At 44.4% G+C, this 24,628-nt stretch overlaps 1 protein-coding gene across 1 annotated transcript in view; it reads left to right on the top strand.

The window, feature by feature from the left end:
• LOC126335828 (toll-like receptor 2) overlaps window positions 1-18,071 on the top strand; it is a 108,565-nt gene extending 90,494 nt beyond the window's left edge. The window contains exons 6-7 of the mRNA XM_049999294.1: window positions 4,029-4,218; window positions 15,642-18,071. Of these exons, the coding sequence (XP_049855251.1) occupies window positions 4,029-4,218; window positions 15,642-15,896 (445 nt within the window). The 3' untranslated portion in view covers window positions 15,897-18,071. The remainder of the gene's footprint in view (window positions 1-4,028; window positions 4,219-15,641) is intronic.
• Window positions 18,072-24,628: the final 6,557 nt, after the last annotated feature.

Genomic DNA, 24,628 nt, shown 5'->3' with positions numbered 1-24,628 from the left:
TGAGGTATGACACACTGCTCCAGATACGACTGGGTCCAAAGCTGTAGCGATTGTCCGATATGTCTTTTACTGAAATCTCTTTGCTGTCCATATTTTGGGAGGCAGTAGTATAGGCCAAAACGAGAAAAAAATGCCCAGTAAAGATGTGCTCTAAAGTGCTTACCTGATCATCTTTGCTACTCTGAAACACATGTTTTCTATTAAACACGACTCTCTATGTATGTATTTTAGAGCCCATCTGACCTGGATGTAAGGTAATCCAGGACGCCGAGACTACAGTCTCCTTACTTAAATCTGCTGTGGCAGCATTGCTACAGCTCTGGCGGCGCTCGTCGAAGATACGTGATAACTTGTCCCGCTGTGAGGCCCCAGCAGCGATTCTCGTTCTGTCAGCAAAGTTCGCTTGTAGCTTCTTTCAAAAGTATTTCTTACTGACTGCCGTCTACACGACATCTCTAAGGCTTCTTGTATCAGCCGTGGTGACATGTTCTGATAACATGGCCACCAAGCAATGAGGCCGTGCTGCAAAAACTGAAAAAAAATCGCAAAGCAACATCCTCTCCACATCCAGATACAAACTCGTATATACATAATGTACAGGCCTCTGTTTATAATAGCGGTGCTAATTGAACTATTCACATTGGTGAGTACACACGTCGATTTTATGCTGATCATCCAGAATATTATGACCACTGACCTACTATCGATGTAAACCCGTCCAGGCGACAGCAGCGTCAGCTGGCGAGGAATGACTGCTACTCAGACACAAGCGCGGTGCATGTAGAATCAGTAAGCGTGCTGTCCGTGTGTAGAATGGGGAAAGCGCGGGATCTATCTGAATTTGATCGAGGACCGATTGTGATGGCACGAGCATTTCGGAAAAGCCTGATTTGTCGGGTGTTCGAGAAATTCTGTGGTGTGTGCCTTCAACGCGTGGTGAAGGCAAGGTAAAACCACGTCCAGACTTCCTGGGTTTGGGCGACCACCCCTCATTACACATGTCGGACGTCGTAGGCTGGGCAGACTGGTAAAACAGGATAGGGGGCGAATTGTGGCGGAACTAACATCAGACTTTTAAGCTGGACAGAGTAAAAGTGTGTGTGAACATACGGTATACCGAAAACTCCTGACGATGCGCCTCCGCAGCCGATGACCTTTGCATGTGACAATATTAATACCACTGCATCAGCACTACGACTGAAATGGGCACGTGACCATCGACACTGGACATTGGCGCAGTGGCGAAGTGTTGCATGATCTGATGAATTTCGATACCTTCTTCATCATGCCGATGGGAGGGAGCGAATCCGTAGTTTAAAGGGGAACAACTCCTTGGCACCTGTACTCCGGGACGGAGAAAGCTGGCGGCTGCTCCATTATGCTCTGGGGAACATTTACATGGGCGTCCATGGGTCCAGGGGAGCTCGTGCAAGGCAACATAACGGCCAAAGAGTATTGTATATTGGTTGAAGACCACGGGTACCCCTTTCTGACGATCAATTTGCCCTACGGCAGTGGGATTTTTCAACAAGGTAATACGGCTCCTCACAAGTCCAGGAGTGTGATGGAATGGTTCGAGGAACACAGTGGCGAGTTCCAGTTCACGTGATGGCTCCCCCATCGTGCCAGATCTGAGCCCAGTGGAACACATCTGGGATGTGACTGAACATCTCCCGTCTCCGGGAATTAGGTGACCTGTGCTTGCCGATGTGGTGCCAACTCCCTCGAGCGATCTACCAAGGTCTCACTACTTCCATACCATAATGCGTCGCCGCTGTTATCAGTGCCAAAGGTGGACATACCGGCTAATAGTCAGGAGTTCATAATGTTCTGAATTATCAGTGTACGTCAGGTAAATCATGACGTCAAGGTAATGAGAGTTCGTCGCTATTATTGTTCTTAAACCAGCTGTATTTAAAAAATACTTCTCTACTTGTAATTTTCGGACAAGTATTTCTTAAATGATGAGTTCCTCTGAATTCAAATTTTTTGAAACTTATGCTCAAGCAATGTACTAAGCGTTGACGTCAGAAAATTTCTATTTATTTATTTATTTATTGCTATTATTATGCAAATCCTAGGTACCTGTGGCATATTAAAAGTGGAAGTGATTACAAGTTCTATTCGTGAAGGGGAGAGGAGAAGGCAGTAACGAGCTGTGACCCCCTCCAGGACTGAACACTGGATTGTTGCTTGCCTAGTAGTCCCTTCAAAGGTCCACTCTACCTCAGAACTCAGATCTTGCCGTTTGTTGTCTCCATAATTCACAATTCACAGTTCAACGTTCTATACATTGGTGAGCCAAAACATTATGACCACCTACTTAAAATCGTGTTGGCCCACTTCTGGAGCCCAGTTCAACAGTCACTCCGCTTGCCAAGGATTCTACAAGTACGTGATAGGTATCCAGAGGTTTGTGGCATAGTTCACACACCTCCCGTAATTTACGAGCGGTTGGTTTGTGCGCGCATAGCTGGCGCGTGGCAGCGACCCAGTTGCGTTTCATCCAGTTAAGACAAGCCGAACTTGATGGTCAGGACATCAACGTGAGTTCACTATCATGCTCCTCAAACCATTGCAACACAATTCTGCCCTTGTGACACGGACAATTGCTGCTGGAAGATACGGTTGAGGAAGACATCAAGCACAAGGGATTACGGGTGGTCAGTAGTTCATAGCTGGCATGGTGCCTCGGATTACTACCGCAGGTCCCATGCAAGCCCAGGTGAATGCTCCGGAACATAATATTCCTCCCACCGGCCTGCGTCCATGGCACGCTGCATGTTTAGAACAAGCCGTTCGCCTGGGTAACGGCATATCTGGACATGACCATCGATCTGGTTTAACAACAAAAGGGATTCATCCTACCAGGTGACACGATTCTACTGATCCGCGGTCCAATCACTAAGATCTCATGCCCACTGTAATCATAAGTGACAGTCCTTTCTTCCAAGAGTGTTAGATCTGCAAGGTTCGCAGGAGAGCTTCTGTTAAGTTTGGAACGTAAGGGACGAGATACTGGCGGAAGCAAAGCTGTGAGAACGGATCGTGAGTCGTGCTTGGGTAGCTCAGTTGGTAGAGCACTTGTCGGCGAAACGCAAAGGTCCCGATTTCGAGTCTCGGTCCGGCACACAGTTTTAATTTGCCAGGAAGTTTCACAACTGACAACGCTGTTGGGTAAACATGGGAACACGTAGGGGTCCTCTGCTGTGGAACTCCATGCTCAACACTGTGCGTTGAACGGTATTTTCTAAAACACTTGTGCATGCGTAACTACTGCATTCTGTCGTCATATCTGCCACAGATGGGAGCCTATACTACTTTAGGGAGGGAGCAAGCCTTCAATCCCTGTGTTCTATGATGAGGTATGGACGTCCAACGTCTTGCCTACTCGTGGTTTCAGCATTTATCAACCACTTCCAGCAGATGCCCACGAAAGTGAAGGCGAAAAGCCGAACAGCTCCACCGTTTACGGGATTCTCGCTTCCAGGCACTGAGCCACAACAATCTGGCTTTTGTCAAAGTCGCTGAAGTCGGTGGATTTACGCATTTGCGCCATTTGTCGCCGCAAGAATGATTCCCCATCCGTCGCTGCTCCATTCAAATAATTCTCTTACCGTGCCACGTGCCCTCAGCACCACCAGGCAGCATAAAACCTCGAGGTGGGCAGTGATCGTAGCGCTCGTCTCATCAGTGTATATTTTCCCAAGGGTGGAAGGCGGAAATTTGCGCCTTCCACACTGCCTGCCTCTTGCCGCTAGCCCTCCATTCTAAGCTCCTGAAAGTCGCAGCTTCGCTCCCAGACCAGTACAATTACAAATTGTTTAAATAAAGCTTTACTTGATCTATTTCTGCGTCCAGTTCCTTTAGTTTTCTAAAAAAAAAAAATCAAGCGCTTAACAATACCTTTCGGCTTGGAATCCTTTAGGTAACGCCGTTCTCCACCCGTAGATGCTACGACCTGTATGAACGGTTATAGGCAAGTTTAGATGGTGTTCTTCACCCACATTCTGTCTGATTGGTTACAGCAGCAACGACCGCCCCTGGGTGGTGGGCACACTGGTTCCACTGCTGGAGAACGGACCGCAGCGCTACCGCGTCTGCCTTCACGAGCGGGACTTCCAGCTGGGCACCGTCATCGTGCAGAATATCTCCAGGTCCATGGATCACAGCCGGCACACCATCGTTGTCCTCTCAAAGAGCTTCCTCTCCAGCAGAGTAAGTTATCTGCACCAACAATAATGTTCTTTTTTTGAACATCTTTCTTCCCCTACTCCCGAAAGTTGTTCTTCTGAATCACACATCACGGTAGGTTGGGGGTAGGGAGGAGTTGAGAATATATGAGAAAGGGGGGATTTGCAGTTGCGGCATTCGCCTGATAACCCAGAAAAACCTCCCGGGAACTTTGGCTGGAATCGGGGGATTGGTAGTATTCTAAATTATTTTTCTATCAGTGTTGACCACTGTCCCAATCAAAAATTAAAATTTTCTGTCCTTCCTCACTGGGTTAGATGAGTAAGATGTTCCAGCAACTTATAATTAAAAAACTACAAAAATACTGCAAAGAACGACCACCGCTAAGCTTACATAAGCGAAAGCTCTGAGTCACACCACCGCGTCACAGGATACCCATGCTAATGTCATCGCTGGAGGTTGATTGTAAAATACGCTGCTTGACATTAAAATTACAACACGACGTAGAAGGCATGCAGGGAACGTTAAACTGTCATGAACTATGTTACACAGTCCAGCGAAATTAATGTGACGACCATCTGTGTTCGACGTCAACATGCAGTAACCACCCACAAGTAGCAGCGTTAGCGGTGGAGGGAACACTGGGTGAGAAAAGTCATGGGAAAGCGACATGCACATATTCAGATGGAGGTAGTATCGCGCACGTCAGGTATATCTACAACTGCTTCTACGTGGGTACTCTGCAAATCACATTTAAGTGCCTGGCAGAGGGTTAATCGAACCACCTTCAGAATAATTATCTGGTGTTCCAATCTTGTACAGCGAGCGGAAAAAAACGAACACCTATATCTTTCGGTGCAAGGTCTGAACCTATTGTAAGCATCTCTCATTGAAGCCCGCGCTAAGTTTTGAGCTTCTGTAAAAGATCGCCAATCTTTGAGATTTTGCGTCCGTTTAAATTTGGCAGTGCATTCGCGGACTTATCACTTGTCCACAGGTTATTCATGTGAAAAAGTTTCCGATGTCATCATGGACGTACGACCGGGATTAACAAAACTTTGAACGAGAAACTACAGTTGGAGCTAGACGCCTAGGACATTCCATTTCGGAATGCGCTAGGAAATTCAATATTTCGAGATCCACAGCGTCAAGAGTGTGCCAAGAATACCAAAATTCCGGACATTTTCCGCAGTGGCCTATGGTCTTCAATTAACGACCGAGAGCAGCGCAGTTTGCTTAGAGTTATCAGTGCGAAGAGACAAGCAACACAGCGGAAACAGCTGCAGGAATCAATGTGAGACGTGCGGCTATTTTTCAGTATAGTGCTAAAAAGTCTGCTGACAGATGCCATAACATTAATCACCCTATAATTGCTCGGGTGTTTCTTGTTTCCTTGCTTTTATACATATTAGATATGTATGACCCCATTCTCCTTGTATTTCCTCTCACCCCACAATCTAGCTGGAAAATTCAAATTTAAGTCTCACCATCTGAAGGGGCCCATAATTGCACAATTCTGTCACAACTCCACACGGTCCAGTTGTGAGGCTGCAGTTTGTCGACTTCTCACTTGTATTGTGTGCTGACCACAAGAGTGCTTAGGCCATAGGTTGTACAATTGTACATAACTCATCTCATTTTATCTAATCTATCATTTCATTCAAAAATGGCTCTGAGCACTATGGGACTCAACTGCTGTGGTCATTAGTCCTCTAAAACTTAGAACTACTTAAACCTAACTAACCTAAGGACATCACACACATCCATACCCGAGGCAGGATTCGAACCTGCGACCGTAGCAGTCGCACGGTTCCGGACTGCGTGCCTAGAACCGCGAGACCACCGCGGCCGGCTAACATTTCATTCTTGTAGTAGTTTCCCTCTCTAATGTATCTGGACTTGGTCAACGGAATTCCTTTCGTTTGGAGTCAGAAACAGGTGGAATGTTTCGCACGCTCTTGAGGAGCTGCCTGTCATTCAAGGTGTAGGTTTCACGTTAGCGGGAGACGGACAGCCAAGCAAGCCTTTCAGGAGTTATCCTGGAGGTATCTCTAAGAATGAACGGTGAAGCGGTTGACTGGCGTCCTCTATAACAGATCGGAAACCAAAGGTGGAGAGGGGGAGAACTCTTCTTGTCGGCAAACTTTCGGCGGTGTCCTCAGTTGTCCACTTGCCGTTATCGTCCTGTGCGTTGGTCTCCAAACACAAGCTATTTGTATGCTCGCCTATGGGTCTACGAAATTTCCAAACTGTGCCGTTCCCGTGGGAGCTCTTTGCGAAGCTCTACAAAATTTCCACAATTTCCGACAAACCTGGCTGCCCGTATGAACGTGGCGAAATTTTGTTCTCGTTTCCATAAACACGAACCTCAGTGATGGCTCCATCTATTACGTGATGCTGGAAGATCGTGAACGGAGTTCCAGACGTCTCATTGGAGGAGCTCTTAGCCCCTTTCTGGAATTACTTCGAACAATGGGCAGTGGAACGGGTGCTTCCTGAGGTATGAAAGGAAGCAATCAAAATTTAGAGGCGTGATACTTTTTTGCGATTCTCATTCGGATGCTCATTCTGTTTCGGACTCCGCACTTGCACGCATTTTCCTCGACTACGGCCCTCTATCAAGTTTTCGAAGTTCTACTTTGGATTTACAGGAAGATGATGAGATACACAAAAAAAATTGGTTCAAATGGCCCTGAGCACTATGGGACTTGCATCTGAGGTCATAAGTCCCCTATAACTTAGAACTACTTAAATCTAACTAACCTAAGGACATCACACACATCCATGCCCGAGGCAGGATTCGAACCTGCGACCGTAGTGCTCGCGCAGTTCTAGACTGAAGCGCCTAGAACCACTCGACCACAGCGGCCGGCTTGTGCACTCTGTCGGATTCAAGGTCTGTTTTTTATAGAATTATAAAGTTTGAAAATCACGGTTCAAAAAGTTTTTCGTGTACTTTCTGTGTCTGGGCACCATGTCATCCGTGGCTGTTCAGCATCATGCTGGCGGAAACCCTAATAAGCACTCCTTTTTCTGATCACTGTTTATTTTATTTAAGTAAAATTCATTCTCAAGTTGTTTGTAATCATAATGTTAATGTATTCTGAGTAAATTTCATATTGTTTCGATAGAGCTTACGTTTAGCAGATCAAATTCTACCATTCAGCAAACACTAAGATAAATAATTCTATTCAAATGCCCAGGTCCTCCAACCATAAGCAGCAGACGTAGCCCCTGACAAGTTCAGGATATTATCAAATAACGTTCCCAGTGTGTTCAGCAGTTAGATTTTTCAGGTAACCTATTAACTTCCGGGATTAATCTATCGTTTTACTTGGTATGGGGTGATAAAATTAGCTTCAGTCTACCATGCATACCCACGGAGCACCTGATGAGCAAGTTCTTGTGTTCAAGGAACACCTGGCTTCTGGCAACCTTGCCTTCCCATTTCTTGCACTTTTCCTGATCTCTTTTACTGGATAAGAAGTGATTGGAGCTTATGTCCTGTTTTGGAGTGGAGTGGAAAAAAGATTTGAGAAGATTCTGGGTTAAAAGTTCTTATAAGAAGGAAACGGAAACAGGGAATAAATAATTGGAAAGAAGTGGATGAAAGAATAATCGGTGTAACAATAAAAATTCTTGGAATAAAACTGAAATTCATTGATGTATATGGCCATAGCAGAGATGCCCCTGAGGAGGACAAGGGGAATGTTTCGATGACCTACAAGAAATGTCTGACGAATGTCTAGGTGGGCGTGAGTTGTTAATAATTGGGGTTTAAATGGTCGAACTGGAAAAAGATTAAATGGTGTCGGTGTCGTTGCCAGACCCTGAGGAGACGACGATGCGAATGGTAAAGGTTTGGTTGACTTCTGTAATGGTCAGGAGTGTACTGTTATGAATGCTGAATTCCAGCGTAAAGAACTTCGTAATTAAACGTGGGCTAATCCGTCAAGGGATCTAATCTCAATCATAGACTATGTAAAAGTGCGAAGACAGCGGATGTTTAGGTACAATACAACGGGAATACAGTGTGGCTCCGATCATTACGTAGTTACTTCAAAAACTGCTTTTCCGATTAAGACAAAGATAGCAGAGGAGGAGGAGAAGGAGGAGGATGCTGGAAGTACAATTATAGAGGAGCCAAAATATAAGATACTTCTCTTACAAGAAGGAAGTATGAAAATTTAGTCTCAGTAAATATTAAATATATGCCTGGAAGCAGTGGAGGAGAACTGAAGTGCCAATGAGCTATATGGTTTTCTGAAACAGTCGATTAAGGAAGCGGCGGAGGAGACATTGGGAAGGAAAAGGGATAGATAAGTAGAACTAAATGGATGACCATGGTTTTGTTGAAGATGGCTGAAGAAAAGAAGCTACATCACATATGGTTAAGCTATGGGATTGAAGAGGGTTGAAAGAGATACATATATATCAGAAGAGAGCTATCGAATTAACAAGAAAGTGTAAGGAAGAGGCATGGGAAAAAGTATGTGAGGAAACGGATATAGGAGACTGATGGAGGCACGGAAGATGAAAACAAGAATAAAACGACTATCAGTCCCACACACACAATACAATCTATATTTATTGGACAGAGGAGAAAGCATTTTGAAGAATTTCTAGCAGAAAAAGAGAATAGACCAGGTGACAGGTCTACAAAAAAAGTAGTACACCAAGGAAGAAATAAAATAGTGTGCTTCTCATTCAGAAAACACATTAGAATATGGAAAGATTATGTTATGCGTCGTGTAATAAGCAGAAACACTCACCAGTGTGCGTTGATACTCAGCAGTAGCAGGATTGTGACCTATAGAGAGAGCAGTTTCTCGTTCCATGCTGTCAGTTATCACGATGGTCTGGGATTCCACGACTGTAATGGATGAGTCTGCGAAGGCGATACTCAATAGGATGCAGAATCTAAGGGGCCGACACAGCTATCGCCCGAGAGGACAGACATACTGTTAACTCGGACAATGTAGAGCAACGCCACGTATACTGAGTCAGGAAATGAACTTGCCCGCAGCAAGACAACTCCCACACGGTCAGGGCGGCTGTGTTCGGGGAAACATGGATTCTCAGCCCAGCGACCGCTGTTGCGGTACGCTTGACATGACAGCAGTGTGTGGTGCGGCCAACGGCAATACTGGATGCATGGGTGGCAACACATCATCTTTTCAGACGAATCGCACTGCTATGTACGGCATCACAATGGACGCATCCGTGTATGGAAGCTCTGAGAAGAACGAACGTTGCCAGATATACTCGTTATCATTGTATGGGCTCAGTAGCTGAAGTTATGGCATAGGATGTCACTGAGTACACAACATGATCACCTGTGGTTCACGTTACGGTTATTTGGGCAGCAGCCTTTATATTTCTTCAGTGTTAAGACCAGTGGCTTTCTCCATCTTCGAGGCCACCATCACGTTGTCATTCAACGTGGTAACACAAGACCGCATTTAGTTTACGGTTTTCTGATCTACGTTGAAAGAGAAGGTGTTCTGATACTGAATTGGCTCGTATGTTCTGCAGACGCCTTACCCACTAAAATATCTGTTCACGGTTTGCCGAGAGACTAGACCGACACCATTTGCTAGCCACTACAGCAAATAACCTTCTGGCATAGAGCTGAAGCAGCGTGGAATGACATAACGTGTCTGTCATCTAAGCTCAGTTCGAACCCATGCCCATGCAGCTGAGAACCTCTGTTGCTCTGTATAGTAAATTTCACGACCTGTGTACGCCAAACCACGTACAAATTAAATCGTGTGTTCTTCCTACTATACTGTGTACTAACCAGTAAAACTTCATTCTTTACTATCCTTCCTAATGTTGCAGTGTTAATAGGCAGAAGTGTAAAAACAAAAACGGTAACCAGATTAAAGACACTCTGGTCAGAAAGCCCATCTTAATACACATCTGCGAAATCATGTTCTATGGGTAGCTAAGTTCAACACCGCATTCCTCCACCCTGTGCATTGCAACAAGCTTGAGTCCTCATGGGAATGCTGTGCTCAACGTGGTCGAACGTTGCTGCTCAAGCCGTACCAGACGACGGCGGTGATTCTCCTAAGGCGTATCGTACGACGAGGGATCCTGCGACGAAGCACGCCAATGTCAACTGGCCCTAAACGTGCTCAGTCGGGTTCATGTCAGCAGATGCCGTTGGCCATAGCATTCGGATGCTTCCTGCCTGCTGGATGTGCGATCTCATCGCCGAGATGTTGTCTACAGGAATGGTTCATTCTGTTCCAGTACTGTGCAGCCCTCAAATCGCCCTCGAGAGTGATGGGAGTCTAGCGACATTTGTACGCAATGCCAGCCCCAAACATGGATGGACCAGATCCCTGCTGAACCCGTGGGAGGAGTGTATTGGTATCTGGTCACCTCCACGTTCTTCTTTGGTTTTACTGGACAGGTTCGTAGCGTTTTACCATAAGTTTAATAAACACAACAGATCACATGACGGTCTGGCAACGCTGGGGTAACTTTCCGATTTCACAACTGTAGAAATCACGAGGCGAAGCACTCGTCGAACTGTGTTCGGAGCCCATTCTCATCCGGAAAGGGAGTTCCTTGAAGTCTGTTCGATAAAGAGCAGACAAGGTGAAAATCTGAGGGTCCAAGATCAGGTGAATAAAGTGAGCGCAGAGACTTCCAAACCCAACTCCTCTGTAGTGGTTTTTGTCAGTTCAGTAGAATGTAGGTACTATCGTGGCGTAGCTTCACTTCACACAGTCTTCCTTGTCGTTGTTCTCGGATTTTGTCTCCAAGACGTCTCAGTTCTTGACAATAAAACAATAAATGTCAGCAGTGATGGTTACACCGCGGGGAAGCAATTCGTAGTACACCACACCGTCGCTTTTCCACCAGAACCATAACACTGTCATTCACGGATGCACGCAGGTCTTTGTACGGGGAATTGCTGCTTTCATTAGACTCAACCGTTCCTTTCTTCTCATTATGTTAGCATAAAGACACAATTTCTCGTCAACAGTAACGATACAGGATAAGAATGGTTGGTGTTCACGAGCCAATTGATGATGAGAAAGCAAAGATGCAGACCTGACCACCTGCTGACTTTTGGCTTAGAGCATGCAGTACCCATATACCCAATTTTTGAACCTTTCTCATTGAATGAAAAGTCGCAATATGGTGAAATGATCGCAGTTCATCACATTTACCATTTATCGAGTACACTGACATGTATCATTGTGGATTAAAGCGTTTAAGCAATCTTCATCAAACCTCGAAGGTCTTTCTGAACGTGGAGAATCACCAATGTCAAAACAATACTTCTTAAAACAAGGAAACCATTTTCTTGCCGTGCTGTTTCCAATGGCACTATCCCCTTACACGGCCCAAATGTTTGTGGCTGCCTCCGCTGCTGTCACCCCTCAACTGAACTCAAACAGACGAATGGGTCGGAAATGTTCCGATGCGCTCCATTTTCTAGTGTCCATGACTTCACTTACTATCTCCAGACGACAAATGTAAATTCAACTAATGACAGTGGATTACAAATAAAAGATGGCATTCGATAAATAGCCTCACAGCAACCAGGATACCAACATGCAAAAGAAAACGCTACGAACTTACGCACCAACCTAATGCTATGAGTATTAGTCGCTAGAAATATGGGTGTTAGCAGGAAGGATTTCTTGCCTGGAACCCATCCAGTGGTGAAACAGTCACCCCTCAGTAGGGAACACTGGTCTCTGTCTAAGGCTGTTGGTGGCGTAAAACTGGCACAGAATGTTATATGACGGCCCACCGCTGGCGTAAATCGTGTGAGTGGAGTGGTGTTAGACGCCAATTGGCTGTAAGGAATCAGCGCATTAATTTGTTTCTCGGGGACGTGACAGAATGGCAGAAATGTGTTATCATATTTTGACGTGCCCATGACGAAACCGTGAATGAAGTTGCCAGAACTCTTTATTTCTCACAGTCGCGAGCACAACATGTATACAAAGAATGATGTACCACTCGCAGTCATCTAACACGGCATTTGAACAGTAGCCGCAAAAAGGTCACAACCAGAGGAACCAGAAAAGAGTGAACGTCTTGCCAACGACAGTAGTTTCAAATCCGACAGAGATCGTTGCTGTTGGAGAAAGCAGTTCCATCTCAGCCGCTTTCCGGACGAATATTGCGAAGTGAACTGCATGTAACGGACATTTAGAAACAGGTACCTCTCAAAGTGTTCTCACAGTTCACATTAAGTTACACCTCTGTAGTTGGACAAACAGCACAGAAACCGGACAGTATCCCAATGGAGGCATATAGTGAGGTTGGATGGGTCGAGATTTTGTTTCTTTTCAAGTGATGCGAGGCTTCGCGAGCACCGAAACTCCAAAGAGGCGTTTAAACAGCAGAGTGACTTTTCTCTTTAGTCGGTCTTCGATGTCTGGTTGTGCCACCCTCAAGGCGGTGGTTCAATTCTGTGGACTCACAAAGGAACCTAACAGAAGAAAAACGAACCGAACTCTCTTACTAGTCCGCAGCTATAAGAAATGGCGACATCTCTTACCACTAATTCTACAAAGCACAAAAGTCCTTTCCTTTCCCTCTTCGTTCGGTATTTCCTTCAATCCAGCCCTCGCGTCGTACTTGCCGTCGGATTTCAGAACGGAGACGAACGTCAGCCTCGACCTAGAGCATTTCCTTATCCCACATTGGCTATATTACGCTTGCATCCACATGGGTGGCTCTAGAACTGAGGCGGTTGTGGCATATGCGTTCTTCAGACCCTCTAGCGGCTTCTGCCAATTGTCTGCACTTTTCTCTGAATCGTTTGTCTTCACGGCGGCGTCACTGGTCATCAGGGAAGCCATTTGTCACAGTACACAACAGACGTTCGGGCACGTACTGCTCCTCACGGCCGGCCGCGGTGGTCTAGCGGTTCTAGGCGCTCAGTCCGGAACCGCGCGACTGCTCCGGTCGCAGGTTCGAATCCTGCCTCAAGCATAGATGTGTGTGATGTCCTTAGGTTAGTTAGGTTTAAGTATTTCTAAGTTCTAGGGGACTGATGACCACCCATGTTAAGTCCCATAATGCTCAGAGCCATTTGAACCATTTTGCTCCTCACGGGCTTCCCAAAGCGCGTTGCGGAAACTGTAGTAATCAGTATTTCATAAAAGACTAACGAATATACTTCGGATATCTTGGCGTCCATAACAGACGCGCGGACATTGAGCACAGACGTTCGTTTCCGCTGGATAAAAGTGCACCACGGTATTCGCCATGATGAAATTGTTGACTGTCTAATCAAGAGGAGCATTACGGAAGGACAATTAGGCCCAACACCCATCCCTTGTATGGATCTCAAATCTACGATTCAGAAAGCTGCTTATGGAACTGTGAGTGGCACATATCCCAGTACTATAACGCCGGTCACCTCGCGGCCATATATTTAATAGACTTTGCTCGCGGACTGTTTAAAAGATGCCGGTGTCCAGTTTCAGACTATACGTTGCAGTAGATTTCATCCTCACATGAAACCAGGACGGTCCGGAAACTTGGGTCGTAACTTTGTGTTTTCATTTTACGAACAGAACTTACCTTTGCTCGTCAAGCTTTCGTCATTGTTCTGTTGTGAATTTTACAATTCCGTTAACTTCGCACTAAAGTAACTACTGCTGCCTGTATGATGTTCGTCCCTGTGGGTTTTATTTGATTTTACGAACTTTACGAACTTATGTCAGTACGTCAGAGTCTCATTATTGTTCTGCGGCGAAATTTTTAGTTACGTTAACATGGCTCCGTTGTAACTACTGCTGGTTCTAGGGTAATTGCTGTCCAAAGCAAAAATAAAAAAGTAAAAAAAAATGAAGAGTATGGAGGATGTAGTTCAAACGGAGTTGCTTCTGCTTTTAGACGTGTTCTCGTGCCCCTTTATCCATAAATGCCACCTACAGAGGGACGATTAAGCAATCTGCAGACCCAGTTGCTATTTACACATCTGACTAGGTGAGTTGTATTTGGCCCCCAATACGAACGGAGGGTGGTTATTTGTCAACAACACTGTCCCCATATTCCTAGAACGTCACGAGCTGTCTGCAAGTCAGCAGATAATAAATTAGAGTTTCCTGTTTTCCAACGAGCCACGATACCTAAAGCAGTTTACTGTCCAGCTTCGAAACTAGAACGAGTTGCCGTTCCATAGATTCGTTACATTACGTTTATGGAACACTGAACCACAGTTACTCGTATCCGTATGAATACTAGTACCAGACGCTTTTGTCTCCTTGTGTCAGCAAAGCCGTACATATTAGTAATGTGACTAGTTAATGTGTGTAGCCAACGTATCAGTGTAATAACAGCATTTTTTTCATTTCCTCGTACCAATTCGTGATTTTGTCTCATCAAAAGATTTCCCTGTGATTTTCAGGTTTTTCTGCTTGAAATTTCAAATTTACCTGAACCAGTTTTCGTTCTATGGAAGAGCAGGTTCTACTTTACTACATTTTATTGGCGCAAATGAAATTTTTCTAGTAGACACGTTATTTATTACGGATCATTCCTAGTTCAGTTAGGATTTACCGTTTTAGCAGAACTTTCGTAAGTTGCGAGGCACTGCTGCCGCTGCAAACTCTTTCGTTGCGTCGTCTGTCACCGTTCCTTGGCGTGCCATGCCGTCCTGCGATAACTTCAAATATACGAGAAATCTCCTCAGGAACACAATTCTAACTGTTCTCATTGAAATTAATTGTCAATAGATTTTGATTGCAAGGACGCAACGCTCTTCTCACTACGTTGACTGTTGACTTGAAACATGAAAAAGTGAGAAAGCGCGGAAAGTACTACTGTCAACGGAAACTAGCAAAAAAGAACTGAAGCATGTATATTGAATACTGATCTATAAAACAGTCTAGTGCAAACAAGAAATTTACATTTGTTTTTGTGTGAAGGACAAATTTACAGCTACATCAGAAATTCTTACTCGCATTCATAATCATGAAATGGTGAGCGAACATGATAACGAAGATCCTTCATGTCGAAGAAGATGCCGGAGGTAGCCACGATCGCTAACCAACGTTACATAAGTTCATTGCTCTCTTTCATCTTTTATTATACAAGTCTACAGTCGATAGTTTTGGAAGCAGAATCTAAGAGTAAATTGTAACAAAATGACAACTTAACTTACCTTAGGTCTCTTAGAATTTCCTGAGCCGTTCAGAGTTATCTAAAATTCCTCAAAATTTTCCAGTTGGTTAAGTTCCCTTTAGACTTCCAGAATTTCCTGGTTTTCCAGACAAATCGCCACACTGTTCAGTGATGCTAAGGAGCTAATCAGGAAACTATCCAAAGCATATCTTCCACCTCAGCAGGTCGCTCGAAGCTGTCGCCAGCACGTTTCCCGATGCCGTGACTGATTTTGTGACTTACTGACCCGAGGAGAGTGATCTGAACAACGTGAGCCAGGCGCACGCCGGCTGTTGCAGTGGTGCCTGTGGGAGATGGACTTGGCGAACCACCGTACGCTGGACCCGTCGCAGCGCGAGTTCATCATCCTGCTGGAGCTGGAACCGCTGGAACGTTCGGCGCTGCCGCGGCACCTGCGCTTCCTCATGGATACCCGCACTTACGTGGAGTGGCACCAAACGGGCGACGTTCAGTACGAGGAGCAGGCGTTCCGCCGACTCAAGAGGGCGCTGGGGGCCAGCTGCTTCACCTGCTCTGACGTCAGCCGCTGCTGACAGCACCTCACTGCCAGAGCCATCTGGACTGCAGCGGTTGTGGTCACAACCTTGCAGTCACATCACAGCCGCAGACAGACAGTATTCAGCACGAAAGTCAAAAAACAAATGATATTTCCACAAGCACATTCCAGCCAGAACCTATCCCTTCCACTTAATTTATCTGCCGATGAACAAAGCCGTTGCTCCACGCACCTCCTCTCCCATCAACGTAACTACTGAAAATGCATTACCTCTGTATTCTATGAGGTCAAGAAAGCCAACGACCTTTTATAGTATTCTGGTCTCACCAAGCTCCAAATATTTTCCACTTCCAGTTTCCTATATTTGCCTTATTGCATTACATCTGTTATGACCAACAACTATTCTTCCTTCTATCCCTTCACTTCATGCCTATGGGCTCCATCCTCTTCCTACTCCTACAACTCGTGTACACTAAGCATATACAGGGTGAACCAGAACTTCACCGTTACTGTTCGTGGATACCTTATGAGTATTTTGGTAGAAGGAACCCAAGGTCTCTGACGGCTCGTTAAAGTTATTGCATTTCGTTCAGTTTCTTGCCAAAATAACTTTGTATCTCAAATAGTGCACAACAGTGCAATGTCGAAGATATACGGTGTGTATCTTATTTGTATTCGTTCACAGTACCTGATTCTGACAACCGTGATGCCTTTTTTAACTCGTTGTCCTCGAGCTTGCATTCAGTACTGCTCGGTTCCGTCTTACGTTTTGTTTTCAAGCAGCGTTAACAGTGATAAATAGCAGTACTGTGGATAAGTCTGCTGATGGAGCATTGGCCGAAGTGCACCTCTTGTATAGGATCACTGAATGGAATGGAAGAGCTACACAACGACGCAGTGGTGGACTGTTCCCGCAGTGACTTCAAACGACATCACAGTACTTTTTCATCTCTCTGAGGAATGATGAATAACTCTGTGTTGTGTATTGTAGTTCTGTTTATAGCATATTACAAGCTTCGCTGTGAAGGTATTTTCACGGAAACAGGGATCACTGCAGTAACAAGCAGAATAAATCACTATTACACTGAAACTTCCTGGCAGATTAAAACTGTGTGCCCGACCGAGACTCGAACTCGGGACCTTTGCCTTTCGCGGGCAAGTGCTCTACCATCTGAGCTACCGAAGCACGACTCACGCCCGGTACTCACAGCTTTACTTCTGCCAGTACCTCGTCTCCTACCTTCCAAACTTTACAGAAGCTCTCCTGCGAACCTTGCAGAACTAGCACTCCTGAAAGAAAGGATATTGCGGAGACATGGCTTAGCCACAGCCTGGGGGATGTTTCCAGAATGAGATTTTCACTCTGCAGCGGAGTGTGCGCACACTATTACACTATTACATTGTAAAGAGTGATATTCACTCTACCGATCGCCTATTACCATAATTTCCCTCTCAGTAACATATTAAATCTCCTCAGAGTAGCCGTTAACTGTAAAGTGGCCTGAACAACCAACCACTGATCTCGTAAGGAAGACCCACAAAATATTAAAACCAGTTACTGGATGAACATTGGAATTGAACTCTTCCACTATACTTTACACGCATACAACTCTAATCCATCCCATCATTTCTTTTGCCAGTGTAGCATAATTTTCTGCAGATTCGAAATTCTACATATACCGTCATATCACTGACCACCAAGTGCTCCACCTTCCCTTCCAGATTATTTTACCTCCTCCAACATCTGTCCTTAACCATCTTATCAAATTTACTTTTTCCCCACATTGAACACTTCTGAATACTCCACACCTCCGATAAACTTAATAAATGTACAATTCCCTCATCTTCCCCAACTCAACTTTGCAACCTTTCACCAACACAAACCAGCCATCCTCTCTTTGTAATGTGTCAAGCACCTTCTCCTCGCAGCTCACGAAATGCATACCTTTGTCCGTCCATCCTACCAACTCTTGACTGTTTCTCCTCTTCCACATAATGACTTCTGTGACCTGTTTTCCGTCTGACTTCAAAACCTTCCACCTAAGATCCACACGTAAATCTCCCAACCTGGCTGCTGAGACATACTCGAAATATTCCTTTTGATGCCACTAATCGCTATTGTCTTCATCTTCCGTAACCGACAAAAGTATGTCAAACTTTATTGTAAACCACCATGAATCATGACATTAAAATTAAATCATAAAACTTGCAATCGCATTTGTATTTACCGTTTTCAAAATATGTGTATTATATACTATTATTGGGTTCTTATGCATAAAATATCATGGGAGAATTACATGTATTTTGTACCTCTACCAGCCAACTCAGCCTGTGTAGCGTGACGAGGACGGGAGAACAACAGAGGAAAAAAAATGGGAACCCTTATTTATTCTTTTACATTCGTGTCGCTTTTAGCGCTCGCGCCTCTGAACCCCAGTTCACGCATTTTCTCCCCTCTCATCCTGTTTTATCTGTACACTTATTTCTGGCATGATCTCACGCTTAGAATTTAAGAGTTTAACTGTCCGTCACCGAAGAGTCATTACAGATGTTGCACAGGCTTGGACTGGGTACGGAAATCGGCCGTGCTATTTTTAAAGGAAATATGCCAGATTGTGCCTTAAGTTTTTTAAGGCAATCGTGGAATACGCTGGAAGAGTAATGAAACTCCAGATGCGACTCGTAGGTTTTAACCACTGCGCCTGGTGGCTCGGTTCCAGGCATGTAATTCAGACGAAAGGACTGCAGTTTCTTTATTTTCATAGCCTTGTACGTTTGCAGATGAAAAACGGCCAGTTCAGGTACTGCACATGCGCTATGTTTACTGCAGATGTGCCTCTAGGCAACCAGCTTCTGCATTCGTCTGGAGGTAATCGTGTCATTATGCACACTGTTTACTCTTCCATGATCGACCAAAACAAATTACTGTCAAATACAGCTATCAGTTTAAAAAATACAAGAGTTCTGAGTACATATACTGCATTCAACTTACTCTCACCATCCACAACAGCGCTGAAAATCTTCAATGGAGACTTTTTCAGAACAATGTCTACTATTTATGTCTACTGTTTGCCCAATCCACTGAAAGTGCTTTTGCGACTGTCATCCTGTGGTGCAAATATTTCAACCCATGTCCTGAAACGACTGTGTGACAACTGCTCAAGAGGTATGTGGAATAAGCTACGATCACTGTGGTTAGCTATGCCTCTCTGATTCTCTATAGGTGACCATGTACCACCACAACATGTTCCTGAAATTTGTTATCTGAAGTTACTTAAGTTCAAATTAAATCATAGAAATCTAGGCTCTCGACTAAACTGACTTTATCCAGTATACCACAAATTAATCTGGAAAAATGCTCGAAACGTTTTGGAGTATCCTCATGTCTGTATACTTCTTCTTCTTATCGAAACCCTCTTTCTTGTTGCACTTTTGACCATTGGAGACCACTAAGTTCAGTCAGCTTTGTCACGGAGATAAAAGTAAACCTGAATTTACCGTGTGGTTCGGTGGAACGAGCTGCGTCTCCAGCCGTGAACGGGACGATGTGACTTGTTACACCATGCTGTCTGTCGACACTCCTCTGATGCTCATTTCAGTCTGAGATCCTCAGCGCTTTGTTTTCGAAGTAAGAAAATTCGGTCACCGAATTGGCAGACGCCATAATGACGACATTCGAACATTTATTTGCCATCTTCAGCTGCGAAAGTTCGAAATTCTGCCTCGTAGTAATCGTCGACACTCCACAACACAAGTTCATGAGTGTTAGTTACAAATTACGGTTCATATGCACTCTGACGAAATTGCGACGGTAGCGCGCACTTTCTTTCTGCTGTCAACTGTGGGGATTGTTTTGACGTCTCCACACGATTCTTTGTACTCCAGGCACCCGTAACATAGAACAACCCAAAAGCCCTACTACCTTGCACGAAGAACATGCGTAACAGAATAACTGTAATGAAAACCGAATCAGTGGTGCCAGCTTCGCTTCAGTGACAAGAGCATGATTTGTCAGACCCCTGACGATCGTTGTAAAAAAAGTGTAGAGATGGCCAGGTGCATAGTCACACCTCAGGCAAGCAGTCCCACGATTTTAGTAGGGTTGGGAATTGTTATATATTTTGGTCCGCCATCGTGTACCAACTTTCGGACGCCTGTCATCACTCTCGAGGACAGTGCTGTATCGGGATACAATCCTCCAATCCAGAGCATTGTCCACCGCTACAGACAACACTTCTGTGATGGTTTTAGTGTGCTTCTTGTTTTTTTTTTAATTTCCATAAAGTTATTTACTTAGTATTATAAGGCATCAGATCGAAGCTACAGTGTCAGAATGATCACCCATGTTGTTGGATTTTCTAAAATACACGTACATAATGTTACTTCTGGGAACATGCACTTACGGAAAATTGGTAGAACAGATATGTGATGCACAGAGTTAAAGAGGTTTATGGTGGCACTTGACTAAAGTTAGGTACAATGTGTCAAGATATATCCAGTGGCATCAAGGAACTGTTAATTTGGTATTGGAGGGAAGAGTGAGTGAGTAAGGGTGTGCGCTTGTTACGGGAGTATTTTGGAGGATTGGGGGGGGGGGGGTTGGAGTAGGGTAGATAGGTGGGAATTGTAGAGCGAGGCCAAGGCACGAATACAGTAGGAAGGTCAGGTGAGATTAGATAGGTTGCAGTAGTTAGGCAAAAACGAAGACATTGCATAGGATAGACTATAAGATGGCAAGACCTATGCCCTTTACATGAAGTCATTAAAGATCACCTAACTCACATTGAGCAAATACTAGGGCTGAACAAAAATGACTGACACGGCACAATACATCTTGTAGAGGGTATAGTATGGACGTATTGGAATAATTAATGTTGGGTGATGGTTTTAAAGTAATTCACACGACATGAAAACTTTGTGGAAACACGTCGATTTACTGGAGGCAGGTTATCCTAGGGAAGTATTCAGAACTGACCATAGCCGGCGGGAGAGCAGCAAAGGGAAGCGACAATAGGCAGCTTAGTGCGGCTTAAGCTCTGAGAAAGTGGTAACGGGGTGCGGCCTCCAGCTGCCTTAAGATGAGTAACAGCGAGAGGGTGGTTGACCCCATGCTGGTGTACCGGGAAGCAGACGGAGAACTTGTACGCCTGTTGATAAAAGTCTGTCGTCCAGTTTTCAGTGAAACATGCGAGTAAGCCGTGCAAAGCTACGGTGGAGTGGTCAACAGAGGCAAAAATATGTGTGTTCATGACTATAGCAACTTCATGCTGAATTCACGGTCCGCAGAGTCTGAAGTAAATCAGGTGAAGAGCGACAGAATGGAATACACCAGCCTCCGATGCGAACATAGGATGAAGGAATTTGAAGTACTCTCCTGGGAGTCAGCATTCCGGAAAAATTGGTATTTTGTGCAGGCGCTAACCTTGATGGGTGGCCTGGCAGGAGCTAAATAGCAGAAGTTGAGAGGAAGGGAAATTTTGTGGGAATTTGTTCACTTCCCAGAGCAGGCATTGGTCGGCACTGGGAAGCGACACACAATTAACGCGACTTGTGCTGCAATTGGCGTAAGTGATTTTGCTGGAGGGGAAACCGAGGTGAAGAGCAGACTGGGAGAAGTACCCATAGAGGTCTTCCATTCCCAGCTTGCCTAGAGTGTGGACGTCGCGTTCTTTACTCAGCTTGCCTGAGAAAGAGTGAGCATCTCTGCAGTTTAGGATTTAGCAAATGGAACGATTGAGCTTGGAGATAGGAAGTTTTGGTTCAGCTATGTACTGAGCAAGATAGCTAGGAGTGATTAGACGAGCGCAGCCTTGCAGCACCACGAGATCGGCCGGCGTCTGCACAATGACGCCGCTCCACCACGCTGTATTCTGTGATATTGTGCCCAATACGGCCACTGATTAATTTGTTGGATCACGTCGGCAAAGTTTCCACGAGGGATTCATGGGCAGTGTATTGTAGATTTCTTCTCGTACTTTGCATTACGCCTGGATCAGTCGATAGGAATCACTTTTGAGTTATCGCGCTTTACTCCACGCAAACGCAATTTATTACCACTGCCTCGTAGGAGAGTCATGTAATGTGATGATTGAAGGTCGTAAGTTAAAATAAATTTGTGCTAATTGACTGAATCTCTTTTCAATCAAGTAGTTGAAACCCCAATTAATTTTCTTAATTAATTTTATGTTCAACATTTGCATCTGGTGTTCAATAGCTGAATATAACATCAATGTGCACCCATTTTAATTAAAAGTGATCAATTCTGAATCAGTTATTGTCAACACTGCCACTGCAGTTCAATCAGGAGTCACAGGGCCTTTTTACTTCCTTTGCGTTATCCGATATTGCGGCAGTTTTGCACTCTCTGTTGATCTGTTAGTCAATTAGCTGGGGTGAACACACGCCAATCTGCATTAAGACAGTCTTTGGACTGAAGAATAACAGCAATCACTACCGTACTAGTTGAGTTGAGCTACAATAAAACGAAGTATACACTTGAAAATAAAATTTCAAGCAGGAATTTCTTGTGAATAGCGCTAATTGATCCTACCAGAATTTTGCTGATATATGGAATTTACTACAAAATTAATTGCTGTCGAACAAAAATTACAGCGATCACCGCTGTGACAATAAGTGACACTTTTTGAGCGCTATCGAATCATCTTGAAATGTCTACGATACAGCAACTAAATTAGCCGTCGGAAGTGGCACAAGGGTAATGAGATTGAGTAGTTAATTTACAACCAATTAAGACACAAATACACGCAACAGCAATTGATAGGATTAGCACATACTAGTAAGAATACAGCTTTATACTTAACGATTCACCTTCCTCTGAGATAATTAGTCATTTATGAGACGTAATGACGAATATTTACTTACAGGCACCACAGGAAAGGTAACGAAGAAACTTTTCAGAATATCTGCTATTAGTTTTACACAAGATTCTTTTACAGTACAAAAAAAAAAAATACGTTAAATGAGAACACGTAGCTATGAATTTACATCACTCGATGTGCTAAAAATTATGTTGTTGGCACCGTTTTTAGAAGCACACGTAGACTAAACTAAACGGCGTCCGGACAGGTCACGGAAGTGCCAACGGTACTGGCGTACGACCGCCATGTCATCCTCAGCTTACAGGCGTCACTGGATGCGGTCACGGAGGGGCATGTGATCATCACACAGCTCTCCCGGCCGTTTTGTCAGTTTACGAGACCGGAGGAGCTACTTCTCATTCAAGTAGCTCCTCAATTTGCCTCACAAAGGCTGAGTGCACCCTGCTCGCCAACAGCGCTCGGCAGACCGAACGGTCACCCATCCTGGTGCTGGTCAGATCCGACAGCGCTTAACTTCGGTGATCAATGGAAACCGGTGTTACCATTGGTGGAAGGTCGTTGGCTTATTAACACATCGGGGTGCTAATTTTCGTGTATTTTTATATTCTATTACTTCTATAGTTTAAGTTATGTAAAAGAAATTGCTCACTGGTGCAATTAAAAGAACAGAGGCCCTTCATAAAAGTTTCTACGAAGCAGATAGGACAGAGCAGTGTAACTAGTGTTTGTTACAGGAACTTTTGGGAGTCTGAGTGCAGATAAAAGCCCCTCCCCCAATTAGTTTCACATTGCGTAATCTTGTTATGTATTTCAATATTTTAAAACAAAATTCAAACTGTATTATTTCTATAACAGGTGTATTTCCAGGTAGTATTCACGGTTACAAACTAATCAGGCAACTATCTTAATTAAGCGCATGTGTCGATCGATGCGGGAAAACATCAACAGCTCAGTCACCTCTCAGTGAAAAATTTACGAGCATAGGTTTGCCTTTCACACATTAATCAACATTAAGATGTACATAAGCAAATAAATAAGCCACTAACACAATACAAAAGAAATAATATGTTAAAAGAATATTGAAACAGGGTGTATCTCTTTCAATAGGCAGTCTGAGCATACATTATATAAACAAAAAGAAAATTGACATTTTGGGCGTAAGGTCGGACGGGCCACGATATACTCACTGGGTCGAATGTCAAAATGGTGATGTGCCATTTGATCAAATCTACAAAAAGCACAACAGTCGTTGGCTGTGAGTGTGCTAACACACGTCAAAATTACGGTCGTCCGTATATTGCCCACTATGGACAGTCACTGTACACAACTCTTTGTTTGGCGCCGTTTCTAGTATGGAATTGGTTACGATATACAGTTAAATATTAGCCTTTGCAGCAGCATGGGCTACCGTGTATGGACTTTCATTTAATTCTGAATATTCATTCTGAGACAAACATTTGAAAACGGTGTTCTGAACTTACAGAATGGACTGTGTAAAGCTCGTTCGCGCATAGAAGTATTCTAGCAGCGCAATTGCAGCAGTACCAGCCCTTAAATAAGTTGAACATTTAACGGGGACAATCGCTAACGTATATCTTATACATTGTTCATCCTAGTTTTCACGCAGTCGAGCAGCTGTGTCCGCTCACCAGTTATTGTTTCATGAACATAAACTGCCAACTACCGTTAATGTTAATAAAAATCACCACAGCTGTATTAAGGTACACTTATTGCGTCACAAAACGTTTCGTTTTGTTAACATTATCAGCTGCCACTGCCACTAGTCTAGACAACAAATTCTCAAAGAACTGTGTCGGTCTCAAGACGCAAGCTGTCATCAATACTGCTCAAAAACGTGTTGCACCACAAGCATATCTGCGAACATGTGTGGTATTAAATACAATGGAAGCAGCTGAAAGGTACTTGTTGT

The sequence above is a fragment of the Schistocerca gregaria genome, chromosome 2 (genome assembly GCF_023897955.1).
Source record: "Schistocerca gregaria isolate iqSchGreg1 chromosome 2, iqSchGreg1.2, whole genome shotgun sequence".
NCBI classification, from domain to species: domain Eukaryota; kingdom Metazoa; phylum Arthropoda; class Insecta; order Orthoptera; family Acrididae; genus Schistocerca; species Schistocerca gregaria.
The sequence above is the reverse complement of the archived record's forward strand: the minus strand, read 5'-3'. Positions and strand labels throughout refer to the sequence as shown.